At 39.7% G+C, this 15,033-nt stretch overlaps 1 protein-coding gene across 6 annotated transcripts in view; it reads left to right on the forward strand.

The window, feature by feature from the left end:
• The window catches only part of RNF170 (ring finger protein 170), a 45,675-nt gene that overhangs the window by 2,092 nt on the left and 28,550 nt on the right, over nt 1-15,033 (forward strand). For 3 of the 6 annotated variants that reach the window (XM_061633844.1, XM_061633825.1, XM_061633853.1), the window contains exons 2-3: nt 13,621-13,718; nt 14,757-14,858. The exons of 1 other annotated variant lie outside the window; for it this stretch is intronic. In XM_061633844.1, the coding sequence (XP_061489828.1) occupies nt 14,845-14,858 (14 nt within the window). In that variant the 5' untranslated portion in view covers nt 13,621-13,718; nt 14,757-14,844. Of the gene's footprint in view, nt 1-1,924; nt 1,967-13,620; nt 13,719-14,756; nt 14,859-15,033 lie in introns of all 6 variants that reach the window. 2 more of the 6 variants (XM_061633835.1, XM_061633863.1) reach the window with 2 other exon arrangements.

Raw genomic sequence — 15,033 nt, forward strand, 5'->3', positions numbered from 1 at the left:
AGGATGGTTGAATTAGCTTCACTGCTTCTTTAGTGTTATCACAAAGGGCTAGTGCACTTGCATTTGGATATTGTTAATATGTGAGAAGCAGCCCAATAAATGTAGTCTAGGTGAACATCTCCTGGAGGTGCTTGAGTATATCCTCCACTTAAATGTAGGCTGAACTGGGTGTCTCTTGAGGTTCTTCCAGACCATATTTTCTTATTCCTACATTAGACATTCTAGATTAATTTTAAAATGATCTTCTTAAAAGGTGTCTTTAACGAGAATATCTATTTCAATTATACATATGCAAAAAGTATGTTGTTTTGTCTGTATAGCAACATTGTTATATTTAATTATCCTTTAAAATCTGTATAGTGTATATAGATGAAGGGTGGGGAACCTCCAGTCTGTGGGCCAAACTTAGCCTGCCAGGCCATTTTCGGGAAGACACATCCACCTGCCCTACACCTGATGTCATACAGGTAAGGGTGGGGCTTCAAAAGAACAATCAGGAACTTAAAGTGGGCTCACAATAGTTTCTTTGCTGAAGCAAGGCATGCTCTCACCTGCTCATCAGCTTATGGGCAGTGGCAACATGGGCTTGCTCAAGGAGGGGGAAGAGGTTTCCATTGAATGGAAACTGTTTCTCCTTCCCAGCGCTGCTCTTTGAAGCAGCTTCACACTTCTCCTTCACACCTCTAGGTGTTAAGGAGTACTGTGAAGCTGCTTACAAAGAGTTTTCAAACACCCCTCATTGCTCCTTTAAATCTCTGATTTTCAGGGTTTTAAAGGAGCTGCATGAAGCTGCTTGCGAAGGGCTTTCTGACCTTCCCACATTGAGCTTTAAAGTCCCAACAATCAAAGAACAGCATCACCTGATACCACTATGACATCGCATTTGGTCTGCTAGGGTTCAAAGAGATAATGATCAGGCCTACCGGCCAGAAAAACCTCCCTACCCCCAATATATTTAGGTTGTTTATTGCATGGATAATTGTTGTGAGGCTCTTAAGAGTGTGCATCTTTATCAAGGCAATAAAGACACCAAGTAAACGAAGTACAGTGAAATTGCTTTTTGTCCAAACATGTACAATATTACTAATGTTCGTTTAACTGTTTTCAATATTATTTAGCCAACTCCTGGGGAAGGATAACTCAGAATGGTTATTGGAACTCTCTAGGCCCCTGTTGACTTTTTTGTAAAAATTGAAAGAGTGAACACACAGTCAGAAAAGGCATGAACAAACATTTGAATTGTTGATGGAGAAGGAAAGCAATTTGGGTTGAGAGAGAGGGGAAACAGAGCCTGTTTTGAATTGCCAGTTTATTCACAGCGTGAATGTAGTTTCTTCTTGTCTGATGAGAGGTGTGGTGGTCCTTCCTTATTCTTGCTTGCTTAAGAACAAACAGTTTTAGTTAGGTAGTTTTTCTGGATGTCCTCCTGCTTAGGAAGGGATGCTCCTTGGAGCTGTGAGAACAGTGGGAACATTCTGTGGGCATAATGACACAAAGCTCTTCGGAGATATAATACCCAACAGGAATTAACATATTAATAGATCAAGCATCTTATCTGAGTTAGTATGAGTCTTGAATTCATCTGTGCATTTCATACGCTTAGGATGACTCACTTACTGCTGTCCCTTGCATTTTAGTTCCCATGTGTAAACGCACAATACAAAACCATTAATTTTTTTGGTTCAGGTTCAGCTGTTCTGGTTTGGTTCCAATTCATGCTAGTAAAAGTTCAGTAGTCAGTTCAGCACACATAACCAACCAGCTCTGGTCAGGTTCACTCGAGAAAATCAAAATATAAGGCACATTATTTATCATGGTAATTTGCATAGCGGGGCAGAGCAAGGTAACAGTTGAAAACTGTTGCAGCGAAAGATGTCTTCAAAACCAAATCCAGCAATGGTACCCCCTTTCCTTCCTCCAACAGGTGCACTGCAAAACCTTAGGTTTGTCACCTCACATCATCAAGGTTTGTGTTTCACATCTCTTCATTTCAGTGGAGCCTGATTGATCTTTGTATCTGTTTTTTCCAATCTTTCTGTAATCTTGCTATTTTCTGTACCAAGTTTGGGTTCACAGATTAATCCCTATTTCAATCACATTTCTACTTAATTTTAAATGTATATATATGGTCTAATTTACTGTATGTATAAAGATCATTTGATAAATGTGTACTGTTTACCTTCTTGTATTATTCTTTCACCTCATTTGGAGCCAATAACACAATGGCAGCAGATGTAGGCAGAGATTGGCATAATCAGCAGGCAATTACTAACATCAGATTCTACCAATATCTGATCGTATTTTGGAAATTGCCATCTGCCAACATTTGCTGCCATTCTGTTATTGACTTTGCCAATGCACCACCATTTTGTGACTGGTGGACCTCAGTAATTTTAGCTTTCTCAAGAGGACCCTGAAGGTAGAAAGTGTGAAAACCCCTGGTACAGAACATTGTTTTTCCAACTGTGTTCTGAGAAACTCTTGCGTTCTTCACTGCAATAACATTCCATGAAAGCTTATGCCTTCCAATCTTTCCCTGTTATCTAGAGTTGGAAATGGGTCATCAGTGGTGCCCATGGGAGCCAGGGTGCCTCCAGAGGGCTGCCAGGGTGCCAACCAAGCTATCTGTTCCACTGTGCACCAGATTATCAAAACTTTTAAAAAATGTTTTGAGTTCAAGGGCTTAGATCCTAGCTTTGCCTTGTATTTAGGCAAATTATTAAACAGGCCCCCACAGCAGCCATTTATAACTAACAATAGCCCATTTATTTTGTGGTAGTGCCCACAACAAGTTTTTCACATTTCCAAATGTACTCACAAGCCCAAAAAAGTTGGCATCCCATAGGCCTAGGGCATATAGTTGATATGGGCTTATAGTTGGTAAGGCCAAAATGTAGCAGATACTCAGGGGTTCCTCAGCAGACAAGCATATTTAAAGAATTTCCTGAAGGTAGAAAATCTGAATTCCACTGGAGTAGAACAGATGTGGGGAACCTGTGGCCCTACACATGTTGCTGAATTACAGTTCCCATTGTAATGAGAGTAGGAAAACGAAAGTAGAGCTCTTGGTTATGCTGCAACACACTGTGAAGTAAAGTTTGTTCCTTCTAACCTGTATTTGTGGTTCATTCCAAATCTTGCAAATATTACATGGTGTCAGAAGACTACCTAAAAACATAAGGCAGTGAAAAATGGACCAGTTGAAGCCTCTAGGAAAGTTGGTGTTTGAAGGAAATGCAGCAGAGAACTGGAGAAGATGGAAGCAAGGGTTTGAATTGTACTGCATTGCAAGTGGAGCAGATAAGAAAGATGAGAGACTCCAGTCAGCGTTATTTCTGCATGTGGCAGGTGAAAAAGCAAGAGAGGTATTTAATACTTTCCAGTTTGATGATGATGCAGATAAATATAAAATTCAAGTTTTGATGAATAAATTTGAAGCTTATTGTGTGCCCAGAAGAAATGTTACTTATGAAAGGCACAGGTTCTTCACTAGAATACAGAGTGAAGGAGAAAGGATAGACCAATATGTGACTGATTTGAAGCTTTTGGCTCAAACCTGTGAATTTGGGGAGCTGTGTGATTCTCTTATTAAGGATCGCATAGTGTGTGGCATTTAGACAGACAGATTGAGAGCCAAGTTACTGAGAGAGAGTGATTTAACCCTTGAGTGTGCAGTGAATATATGCAGGGCAGAAGAAGTGGCTGCAAAACAGATGAAAGATTTTGAGGCAACAGAAAAACAAATGGATGCCTTACAGGGCAAAAGTACCTTTGAAAAGCTAAAAGTAAGCCAGCCTCAGAGCAAATGGAGCTTTGGCACTACTACCAGCCCCCAAGAAAAGGAAATGCCGCAGAGGCCTGTAAAAGCAGCAAAGGCCTGCTACAAGTGTGGTATCAGTCATCATGACATAAATGCTTGTCCTGCATATGGGAAGGAATGCAGAAGATGTGGCAAACTTAATCATTTTGCTAAAATGTGTAAAACTAGAGATAGAAAACTTCAAGGCAGACAAACGTTCTCAGCAGATACAGCTAAAAATGCTCATGATTTCTTCATTGCCACATTGAATTCTACAGCTCTGGAAGATGAATGGTGTGTGGATCTTCTCATAAATGATCACAAGTATGTGACCTTTAAGATTGACACAGGAGCACAGGCTAATGCAATGTCTTTAAAAACATACAAAGCCTTGCAAGCTGAACCCCTTTAGACCATATACAGCAGCACTACAAGAGGTGGGAATTAGATATCGTTGGGGATTTCCCTTTAAGCTAGTGGTGATCTACGAAGGGAAATTCTTTACAGCAAGCACAGGAAAGCAAGCAGAGAAATTACTCTACGATCTCCATATCTCACCTGGCCAAAATAAACAGCAGGACGAATGAGTCTGACTCGGATGAAGGGAACAAACCATGGGAACATCAAAGGAGTAAAAGAAGCAAGAACAGCAAAAAACAAAAAGACACTATAGCACAGTCAGAAGGGGAGAGCAGCAGAAGCAGCGATCCTACTCTGGCAAGCCGTGATGGTTGAGTGCACCTATCCATACTTGCACCCGATCCTGATCTACGTACAAGCATGCAGGGTTAATTGAGTAAATTATATAGGCTATCATGGCCACATCTCAGTCTGAAGGGAGAGGACCTATATGCAATTATAGTCCCCGCTAACACCTCCCCCCCGAGCAGGTTGAGGCAATTCTCGGCGCTGTCTCATGGTGGTCAACTAACTGCGGACTGCCCTCGATGGTTTGTTTGATGTTTCTGTTCTGTTTAGTTTTTTCCTCGTGTGGGTTTATAAGGTTTGGAATACAGACAAGGCATCATCTCTGGTATCAAAAATGCTAAACCGCGTTTGAACACTCTTACTCTCCCCTCTCAGTATTATGAACATGAGGATTAGTACGCTAAAGATACTCTCTCTCAATGTCAGTGGCTTGGGATCCCCTGTCAAATGAGCACTCAAACGTGAACTTCCAGATATAATTTGCCTCCAAGAGACTCACCAGGCTAAAAGATTTCAGGACAAACTTCTGAAAGGGGGCTTGATAGGCGAGCAAGTTTGTGCCGCAGGAACTTCAAAAGCTAGGGGGGTGGCCATCCTGGTGGCTAAAAAGTGCCCCCTAGTGGTGAGTGATAGTTTATCGGACCCAAATGGTCACCATGTAATAGTAAATGGTATGATTGTAGGGGAGCAACTAACTTTCTGTTCCATATATGTTCCCAATAAAGGACAACTGACCTATCTAAGAACAACTCTATAAACTATAGAGAACTTTGCCCACGGCCCAATCTTTATTGGGAGAGACATTAATAGCTGCCTCAATAGCAGGCTGGATCGCAGCAACAGTAAACGAGGGGACCGCAACAACATATTAGACCTATTTAATCCCACAACCTGCTGGACGCTTGGAGATTGCTTCATCCATCGGAAAGAGACTACACTTTTTACTCCCACAGGTTTCATTCACATTCAAGACTGGATCACATTTTCATCAATAAAGAGGCATGGGAGCGGGTAACTGAGGCTGAAATAGGAGTAAAAAACGTATCGGACCACATTCCAATATCACTTACACTGTACAAAAAGTCAACTTTGAGGCAGACTATCTCATGGAAATTCAGCTCCACTTTACTTGCTAATGAAAACTTCAGATCCAACGTGAAGGAAACCATTGATCATTACTTCCAAAAAAACAATACTCCGGAGGTTGGGTTGCACGTGATTTGGGACGCCATGAAGGCAGTCGTAAGGGGGCATTGCATCAAGGAAGCCAGCTTCTTCAAGAGAGAACGTCAAAAACATGTCAAAAGTATACTGGTGATATAGACAAACTGGACAAAGAGTTGAAAAGGTTTGGAGATAGGAAAATAGGCCAAACACTGAATACTAAACAAAGAGAACTTCAATCCCTGGAAATAGAAAAAGCACATGTGGCAATGGCTTATACAAAAAGACAATATTATGAATTTGGTGACAAAGGTTTTAAACTACTAGCTCATGCCCTCAAAAAGCAACAATCTTGAAATCTCATCCCAGGAATTAAAAATGAAAATGGATCTTTGCTTCTAGACTACAGGAAAATTAATGAGGAATTTGCAACATACTAGTCGAACCTATACACGTCAGACAAACCAGATGACCACAAAATAGAGGAGTATCTGTCACAAATAGAATTGAAAAATCTCTCTCCAGATCAGATGTCTTATTTGAACCAACCAGTAATGACTGAAGAAGTCAGCGATGCTATCAAGAATTTGAAAAATGACAAAGCTCCAGGCAATGATGGATTCACTAGCACCTTCTATAAGGCATTCAAAGCAGATTTTGCTCCCTGGCTGACTCAACTATTTAATAGCATTCTGTCGGGGGGGACAACACCTGACACTTGGCGTAACTCAAAAATAATAGTACTACTAAAGCCTGACAGAGATCCTCAGTTACTGAGCTCCTATCGCCCCATAGTGCTTATAAGTCAAGACGCCAAATTGTTGACTTCAATAATGGCTAAGTGACTGAATGTATTTATCAGACAAGTTATATCCCCAGATCAATCTGGGTTTATGCCAAGACGTAATATTGCAGATTCATTACACAGGGTCCTGAATATTATACATGTTATCAATACTAACAAACTTTCAGCAGCTTTGGTATCTCTTGATGCATTTAAAGCCTTTGATAGGGTGGAATGGGGGTTCCTAAAAAAGTTGTTGCGTAAGATGAACTTTGGAAAAGCGTTTTCATATCTGATTGACCAACTATATTCAAAATCATCAGCTATAATATGTACCAATGGTCTAGAATTTCCCCGTATAGAATTGGGAAGGGGAACTAAATAATGCTGCCCTCTGTCCCCATTATTATTTGTCCTCACTATAGAAGCCTTAGCGCAAGGGGTAAGTCTCAACCCAGGGATAGAGAGCATCCATGTTGGCGGTAAGGATCATACTATTAACTTATTTGCTGCTGATGTGTTATTGATGCTTAAGAATCCGGACAGGGCAATCCCCTTTACAAAAGAGGCTCTAGAAGAGTATCGCAATGTTGCAGGCTTAGAGATAAATTACTCAAAATCAGTAATGTTATGCTTTCATATGTCACTGGCTGAACAAAATCGGTTAAGCACAACCTCAGGCTTTCGATTAAGCCATGGCGGTTTCCACTATCTGGGAGTATTGATCTCTAAAGATTGTAATCAACTTAGGTGGTGCAACTTCAACAAAGTTACAAAGACAATAGTCAAAGAACTGATGGGTTGGCAGCATCTGAAACTGTCCTGGATGGGCAGGATAGCCGCCATCAAAATGGTCATTTTACCTAAATTATTGGGTTTTTTCCAGGTACTCCCGATTTCAGTACCTAAACAGTGGTTTGGCAAATGGCAGAAAGTACTAGAAAAAATTATTGCGAAGGACTAATACAACAGAACAAGTGCAATAACCAGATACAGATACAGAAACATGGGAGGCCTGGGGGTACCTAATCTAAAACTATATTAAGATGCTTTCCAACTCAAACAACTTTTGCATATCATTAGGAACTCTGAAGATACAGCGTGGGTAACCATGGAGGCGGCGACATCAGTACCCTCAATTCGAGCATGGCCCTTTCTGTCTCTATCATGGCCACAACTTAAAACAGATTCCTAACCCTTTCCTACAGGCAACCTTTTTGGTATGGAAACTGGGGGGGGGGAAACATTAGCACCCAGCCTTTCTCCTCTCACCCTCTTCCTAGACCTTCCTGAATTCAGGGATAAAGACAAATATGCTCAGTACAAAGGATGGGAGGAGAAACGCTTATATAAGATTCAGGATCTACTTGTAAAAGGCCAACCCGTATCAGAGGACTCACTGCACAGAAAACTGGGACAGACATCCTATAACTGGATGCATATAGCCCAGATTCGTTCATTAGCATACAAATTAGGGGAAAGAGCTGACACAAAATGCACACTTACAGCATTTGAGAAAATGTGTACAAGCTCAGCTGCAGAGACAAAAGGTGTAGCAGCTTCAATATATAAAGTTCTTATAGCAGCCACAATGGGTAACACTTTAGGTCTTAAGATGAAATGGGAGGAAGAGCTAGCTGTAGGCATGGATGAGCAGCAGTGGAATCAACCATGGTCTAAGCCTCAGCTACAATCCAAGAAACAGCTCTCAAAATACTTTTCCAATGGCACTGGATGCCTTTAAAATTATACCATATAAATAAATCTCTATCCCCTCTATGTTGGAGAGGGTGTGAAGTTGTGGGCCCTTTTTGCCACATGTGGTGGACCTGCAAACCAGTAATGAAGTTCTGGGATGTGGTTTTTGCAAAAATCTCGGATATTACAGGGCAATTGCTAGCTCCAGACGTGGCTGTGGTGTCCTATACAGGACATTTGAACATACCCATTGTGCACAAAGACCTGGTCATCCTGTTGCTAGTGGCAGCCTGCATGGAAATCTCACTTCAATGGAAATTAGCAGACAACCTTTCAACCGAATGATGGATGGGCAGAGTGTGGGAAATAGCACTTTCTGAAAAACTAATGCGACATGTTAGAAAAGTTCGCGGCATAACAAAAACAGACAAATTTGACAAAAAGTGTGGTACCCGTTCATAGATTTTATTAGCAAAACTCTACCAGTTTTCTCTCCCCCGTTGTCCCAGGTCTCGCTATGGAGAGGGTCTATCTTTCACACTAACACAGAGAAACTTATAGGAGGGCACAGAGAATAAAGACATTTTGTTTTTATTAAAGTTTGGATACAAGCTTGGATTGTTAACATCATTTGTATATACAATGTACTCCATGTTTGTTGATTAACTGTTCATTTTTCTGTATATCCTGAAAAAGAAAAGAAAAGATAATTTAAACAAAACATCAAAAGTCCTCCTTAGGGTGCCTACTCTGAGGGAATCTCAGAGAATGGCAACAAGGGAGAGGGCCTTCTCAGTGGTGGCCCCCAAATTATGGAATTTATTATTTATTTTATTTATTAATAACATTTGTTAGTCGCTTTTTTCCAAAAAATAGGACTCAAAGCGACATACAAAAAGGAAAACAAAAACACACTGCATATGTGTGCAAACACAGGAATGATGTTCTTGACAAGGTGCGCCTGGCACCAACCCTGTTATCTTTTTGGCGCCAGGTCAAGACTTTCCTCTTCTCCCAGGCACTTTAACAGCATTTGAATAACATGTGTTCTTAACTTGCTTTTCAGTTTTTATGGGTTTTAATTATTTAGATTTGTATACTTGTTTTCAATGTTTTTAATTGTTGTAAACCGCCCAGAGAGCTTTGGCTAGGGTGGTATATAAATGCGATAAATACATATATGTAAATTTAATAAATAAATAAATAATAAAAAGAATGGGACAAAATGTTGGCATCTGACTTATACACATGTTGGTTAGATGATATGAATCTCAGCATACTTATTAAAACTCATTTTCTTTCTATAAGTCTACTCGTATAGACATCCTTGGATGCTAGAGCTCTCTTGCAATTTCTTTTCATTAAAAATTATCCTGTGGTTACTACATAGCCAAACTGTTCAGGGTAAAGAGATTCCAAAAACTATGGGGGTATACTGTGGCTTGCAATCAGTTAAATGTTACAAATTCATTTTTTACTATTTCTTTATTGATCAGTTTAAATTGACCCCTCTGGTCCTAGTAGACTGTACTATGGAGAATAACACATGCATTTTTGTTGCTTTTCATTTCCCCTCTCCCCATCACATAGATGCAAGCAATACAAAAGCCAATTTAAGTCATTTTTATAAAAATGGCCTTGGTGAATTCAAGAATGCAGATTAACAGCCAAGTATTCAAGGCAGCTATAGAAAAGGGCAACTTGTATAGTCAAATATTAAAAGTCTTACATACTCATTGTGGATTTTACATGAAGAGTAGAAATTGTAGTTAACCATTGCCGGTCTGACAGTACAAGCCTATAAAATACTCAAAAGTAAGTCTCATTAAGTTTAATAGGACATATTCCCTGGTAAGTGGGTATAGGATTGCAGCCTAAATGTATTTTATCTAACATTATGAAAGGAGTATAATGTAGTTACTCTGGAAGGATATAAAAGATGAGAGTAAATTATTCAGAATTACTTAACACTTGTACGGAAATTAACAGGACTTGCCTCCAATCTGATGCAATTAAGATTTTGTTTTATTTTGACTGGTCAGTTACAATTATTTACTGTATTCTGTCAGGCACTGGGGGTAAGTCTGAACCATACCATGTGGCAAGGCTCCAGCTTTACCACATGATAAATGTTCAGTGAGGTCTTTACAGTGTTTCTCTTATTAACTATCTATTCAGAAGCCTAGTGAGATAACACATCTGCACTGACATATTCTTTTGTGACCTTAGAATTCAATGCTTTTTTTAAAAAAACCCAGAGCTTATCAGAATAAAAGCCTCTGTTGTAATTAAAATGTAACTGCTTTGTGGTACTTTGTTCTTCTTCAAGAAGCAATGGAAATAAACAAGATTATGAAGAGTTTTCTGACATAGTGCCAGTAAATTAAATCACCCTTCACTTTGCTATCTTAGTATGTTTATGACTCTGATGGTATATTGTAGTTACAGTTTTGCAAGATATAACTAAAAGTTTCTGCTCTTATCAGCACTCAACAGTCTGTGTACCATCTATACTTTCAAACAATGATGAGATTACAGTTGCTTGTGGTCTCTGTCTTCTTTGCATGGGTTAGGGTTGCCAGGCTCAGGGCCTGAGACTGATCCTGTATCTTTAGGAGAAGAGAAAGTCACCCAAGTGCAGGTGTTCTTGCAAGACTGTAATGGGACAAGCCACAAGGTGGAATTCTCCCTTCCCCCTGCACAACTTCTTCTGTATCTTTAAAAGTTGTGCAGGGGGAAGGGAGAATTCCACCTTGTGGTTTGTCCCATTACAGTGTTGCTCTTAAGAACACCTGCACTTGGCTGACTTTCTCTTCTCCTAAAGATATAGGATCAGTCTAAAGCCCTGAGCCTGGCAACCCTACCGTGGGTGCATTTCTTTACCAAGTCCGGATCAAAATACGCTGAATCATAGGGCCTATGCATACTTCCACTCTATTTTCAAATGCAATTCCCCTTTTGAGTGTAACTGCAGTAAGGTGTTACGTTAACAGTAACATTAACCAGGTTAGAGATTAGAGTTAACTAGGGCTCCTCTTTGAAATTATGGTCTCCGATCCTGGTTTAAGCATAGCATGTCTTGATTAGCACTAAGTGTAGTTCATATCACTTCCACCATAACAGCTAATCATTGGTTAGGCTCACCAGGAGGAATTTTTGCTCCACTGGGAAGGAAAAGGGAGTGGCTGTTCATGATTGCTTAACCCTTGGTTTAGGAATTGGCAGTATTACATGATCTGTAACAGTTTCAATACATGAAGAAAAGGAATTGCCCTCTTAAATAAAGAACAAATAGTGTTCTTTTCTTGGGTAAAGTAACTTTTACCATCAGTGTTTTATATAATTGCATGTCAGTTAGGATTGCCAGGTCAGAAGCATCCCAAATCTTGAGATTTCAGGAGCAGGCCCTAATGATGTCATGGGGTGGGCCCAAGTTATGTCATTAAGTATGATACATTAAGCATAAACCACAGTTGCTTGGAGCATACAATTCAAACAAAAACATTTCTCTGATTGGAAATTAAGACAGAAATCTTAGCTAAAAGAACCTGGGTAAGGAACGTTTAATCTAGTTTACTTGCATCTGGCAAGAATGGTTTAAGTGCCCTCAGGCCAGCCTAGTCACCAGAAAGTCACTGTAGGAAGAAAGGAGCCTAGTGTTGTGGAGATATTAGATGGAGATCTCAGGAATAAAGATGGATGCCCCTGAAAGCTGCAATTCTAAACACACTTACTAAGGGACTAAGCCCCATAGAACTCATTAGGACTTACTTCTGAGTAGATATAGCTTGGATTGTGCTGTTGGTAAAGCTTGACTTAGGGATCCCCTACAATGATATCCATATCCAAGCAGGGTTGGCAACCCCTTGCCTGGAATGCCCTTTTAACATGGCTGCTCCAAACTTCTTTACAGATTTGATCCTTCACTTCAGAAGAGGTCTGAGAAATGAGTAAGAGTAAGAAGATTCTCTACCCTTTTCTGTCTCCCTATGGGCTGCTATAAACTCATTTTGCAAGCCAACCAAATTCCAGTGAATAGTAATTGACAAAGAAAATACACATGGTTTGGTCTATCTTCCCAGGCAGCAGCTTGGGAACAACAATTACAGCTACAATTCCCAGTATGTGAGTTCTCTTTTACCACTATTGGGCAAGAAACAAACCGTCATGCAACCGATAAGGTGCGTCATCAGTGGGTTTAAGGGGTTGAGCTGAGCACATGCAACACTGTTGTTGCCTGTATGGATGTAAGGGAGTGAGGTTAAAGGTAAATTTATTTATTTATTTATTTATTATTTATTTGTTTCATTTATAAACCGCCCATAGCGAGTAGCTCTCTGGGCGGTGTAAATGAAATGCAAAAAGAAAAAAAGACAGTGATGATTTCCGAAATGCAATGCCATACCAACCACAAGATTCCTATAAGGCAGAAAACTTAGCATCCCACAACCAGTCAGGATTCCTAACCAAAAACCAAAATCAAAAAAATCCTGTAGCCAGGTAGCTGCCTTGAATTGAGTCAGGCCATTATACATGTCTACTATTCTCTGAGTCCACAACTCTAGAGTTTCAAACAGGTCTTTCCCAGCCCTATGAAGAAACATCCGGAATTGAATCTGGGACCTGCATGTAAAACATCTGCTGTACCAATGAGTTAATAAAAGATTTCTTATGGTAGGAATTTTGAGAGGAGTTGGAGGTCTGTCTTCCAATGCTATTTGTCTATGATTATGGCATACTGGTATAGCGGTTAGAATGTTGGACTACGACCTGGGAGACCAGGGTTTGAATCCCCACACAGCCATGAAGCTCACTGGGTGACCTGGCCTCTCAGCCTCAGAGGAAGGCAATGGAAAACCACCTCTGAACACTGTTTACCATGAAAACCCTATTCATAGGGTCACCATAAGTCGGGATCAACTTGAAGGCAGTCCATTTCCATTTTCAGTTTTGTATATCTGAGGACTAGGTAACAGGTCTTCTGAATTTTAGCAAACATGAATAATTATTTTCCCATACTGATGCACAGAAAGTTGCAAGTTAACTATGTGAGGCGCTAGAACTGTGGTGTAGCTAATATTTTTTCAAATTGCTTGGAGACAGAAGGAGAGTGAGCAAACACAGGAACAGTTTTAAGTGGACGCTTGTTTATTCGCTTGTTGTAATCATGACTTTATAGCATAAATTGAAAGGAAACAACAATCCAGTTTACTAGTTTTGAATTAGCCAAATTCCACCTCAGTTTCTTAATGTTTGTAGCTTAGTTTGTTTCTGGACTGGATAGGGATGATTTCATAGCATATTTCATCCAGACTTGAGTTATTTTATATCCAGCTGTACTTTACTCTGTGTGGGCTTTGATGTTACTCAAGCCTATATCAGCAGATGAGTAAATAATGTAAATGAGTGCTATGCTAAAGTGTAAGTTAAAAAGCAGCCTGAAAATGTCCCCTTCTTCTAAGCACAGCTCAGAGGTTTCCCAGCTGCAGCTTGTGAAGCTTTTGCTGTTGGTCCGAAGAGAGCTGGCTGATGACATGGTGCTAAGACCTCTCATTTCCATCTGAGGTAAATAGAAGAAATTGATGCTGTCAATGTCATAACACTAAATAAAAGACTTCCTCATTTGGCATTTTCATAATGTTCTTTTGAGATGTAGGGTGTTATCTGAAAAACAATTTCTGCACACAGGTTTATCTGATAATTCTAAGGATTTGTTCAGAAGTAATGTTGACTGATTTATTTTTCTTAAACTAGGTTAACTATCTCATCCAATTAATAGTACTAGGACTGATTTTCAGCCATATGTCTTGTTTGGAAGTCCAGTTTGTAAATGGATTCTCAGCCCAGAAAACTGATAATCCTGATTTAGTTCCTCAAGCTTTTTATCTCTGGCTCAAGTTAGTTCTGCTTTGGCAGCCTCGGCCTGGGTAAGAGACATGGAGACTCTATGGGAATAGGCTAGAATTTTTAAAAACTGCCCTGGAATATATTCTGATAAAAGACTCTATAATTTTTTGAAAAAAACTAGGATGTATTTTTTAGGATGACATAGCAGTAGGGGCAGAGCTGAATTCAATAAGCAGAAGCGGTTTGCTTGCATTATTGAATGGCTATAACTGGATTAAGAATCTACAACTGGGTTAATAATCAGATTTCAACATTACAGCTGAACCATGTTAAGTGAACAGAAATACCCAAAGCTGTATTTTTAGAACGTCTCCAATGCTGACATTTGAATTTAACACACCGGCATTTAGAATTCTTTAACATTTTAACTTTGCTGTGCTGTGATGTTGTGCTGATGAGTGGTGGTAGTAGTACTATTATTGCCGCTATTCTTAATTATTGCTTTATTATAAACAGCAACACTGTGAGGTTGGTCTCTAATTTGGTACACTGAGAAAACTGGGAAATTGACTTGTCTAACACTGCTCCTGGGTCCAAATATAGTATTCTGCTCAGAATGCTATACTGAGAAGTGTTCAACAGAGTTTTGAATGAATATCGTGTGATTTTTATGAATAACCAGAATAAAATTTATTGCCAACTATCACCAATTGGTAAATTTCTTCCCAACATCATATTGTGTATTTCTGTATTCAGATGTGATGCATACCTTCCAGGTGGCCCATTTCACAGGACAGCTATATTTTTTGGAAACTTTTTCCAGGAAAAACCTTACCCTCCAATCATGCCAATTTCCAGGTAGCAGATCAGGTTTTTTGCCTTTGTATTGGTTTGTTTTCTGCACTTTCTGCTAATCTGTCCAGGATAGACTTCACAAAAAAAGCCTGCAAAACTTGTATAGACATCTCTGCATTTTTGATACTTGTTTCTTGTGGCCATGCCAAACAGTAATTGTTGATCACAACAAAACTTT

The sequence above is a fragment of the Rhineura floridana genome, chromosome 1 (assembly GCF_030035675.1).
Source record: "Rhineura floridana isolate rRhiFlo1 chromosome 1, rRhiFlo1.hap2, whole genome shotgun sequence".
NCBI lineage: Eukaryota > Metazoa > Chordata > Lepidosauria > Squamata > Rhineuridae > Rhineura > Rhineura floridana.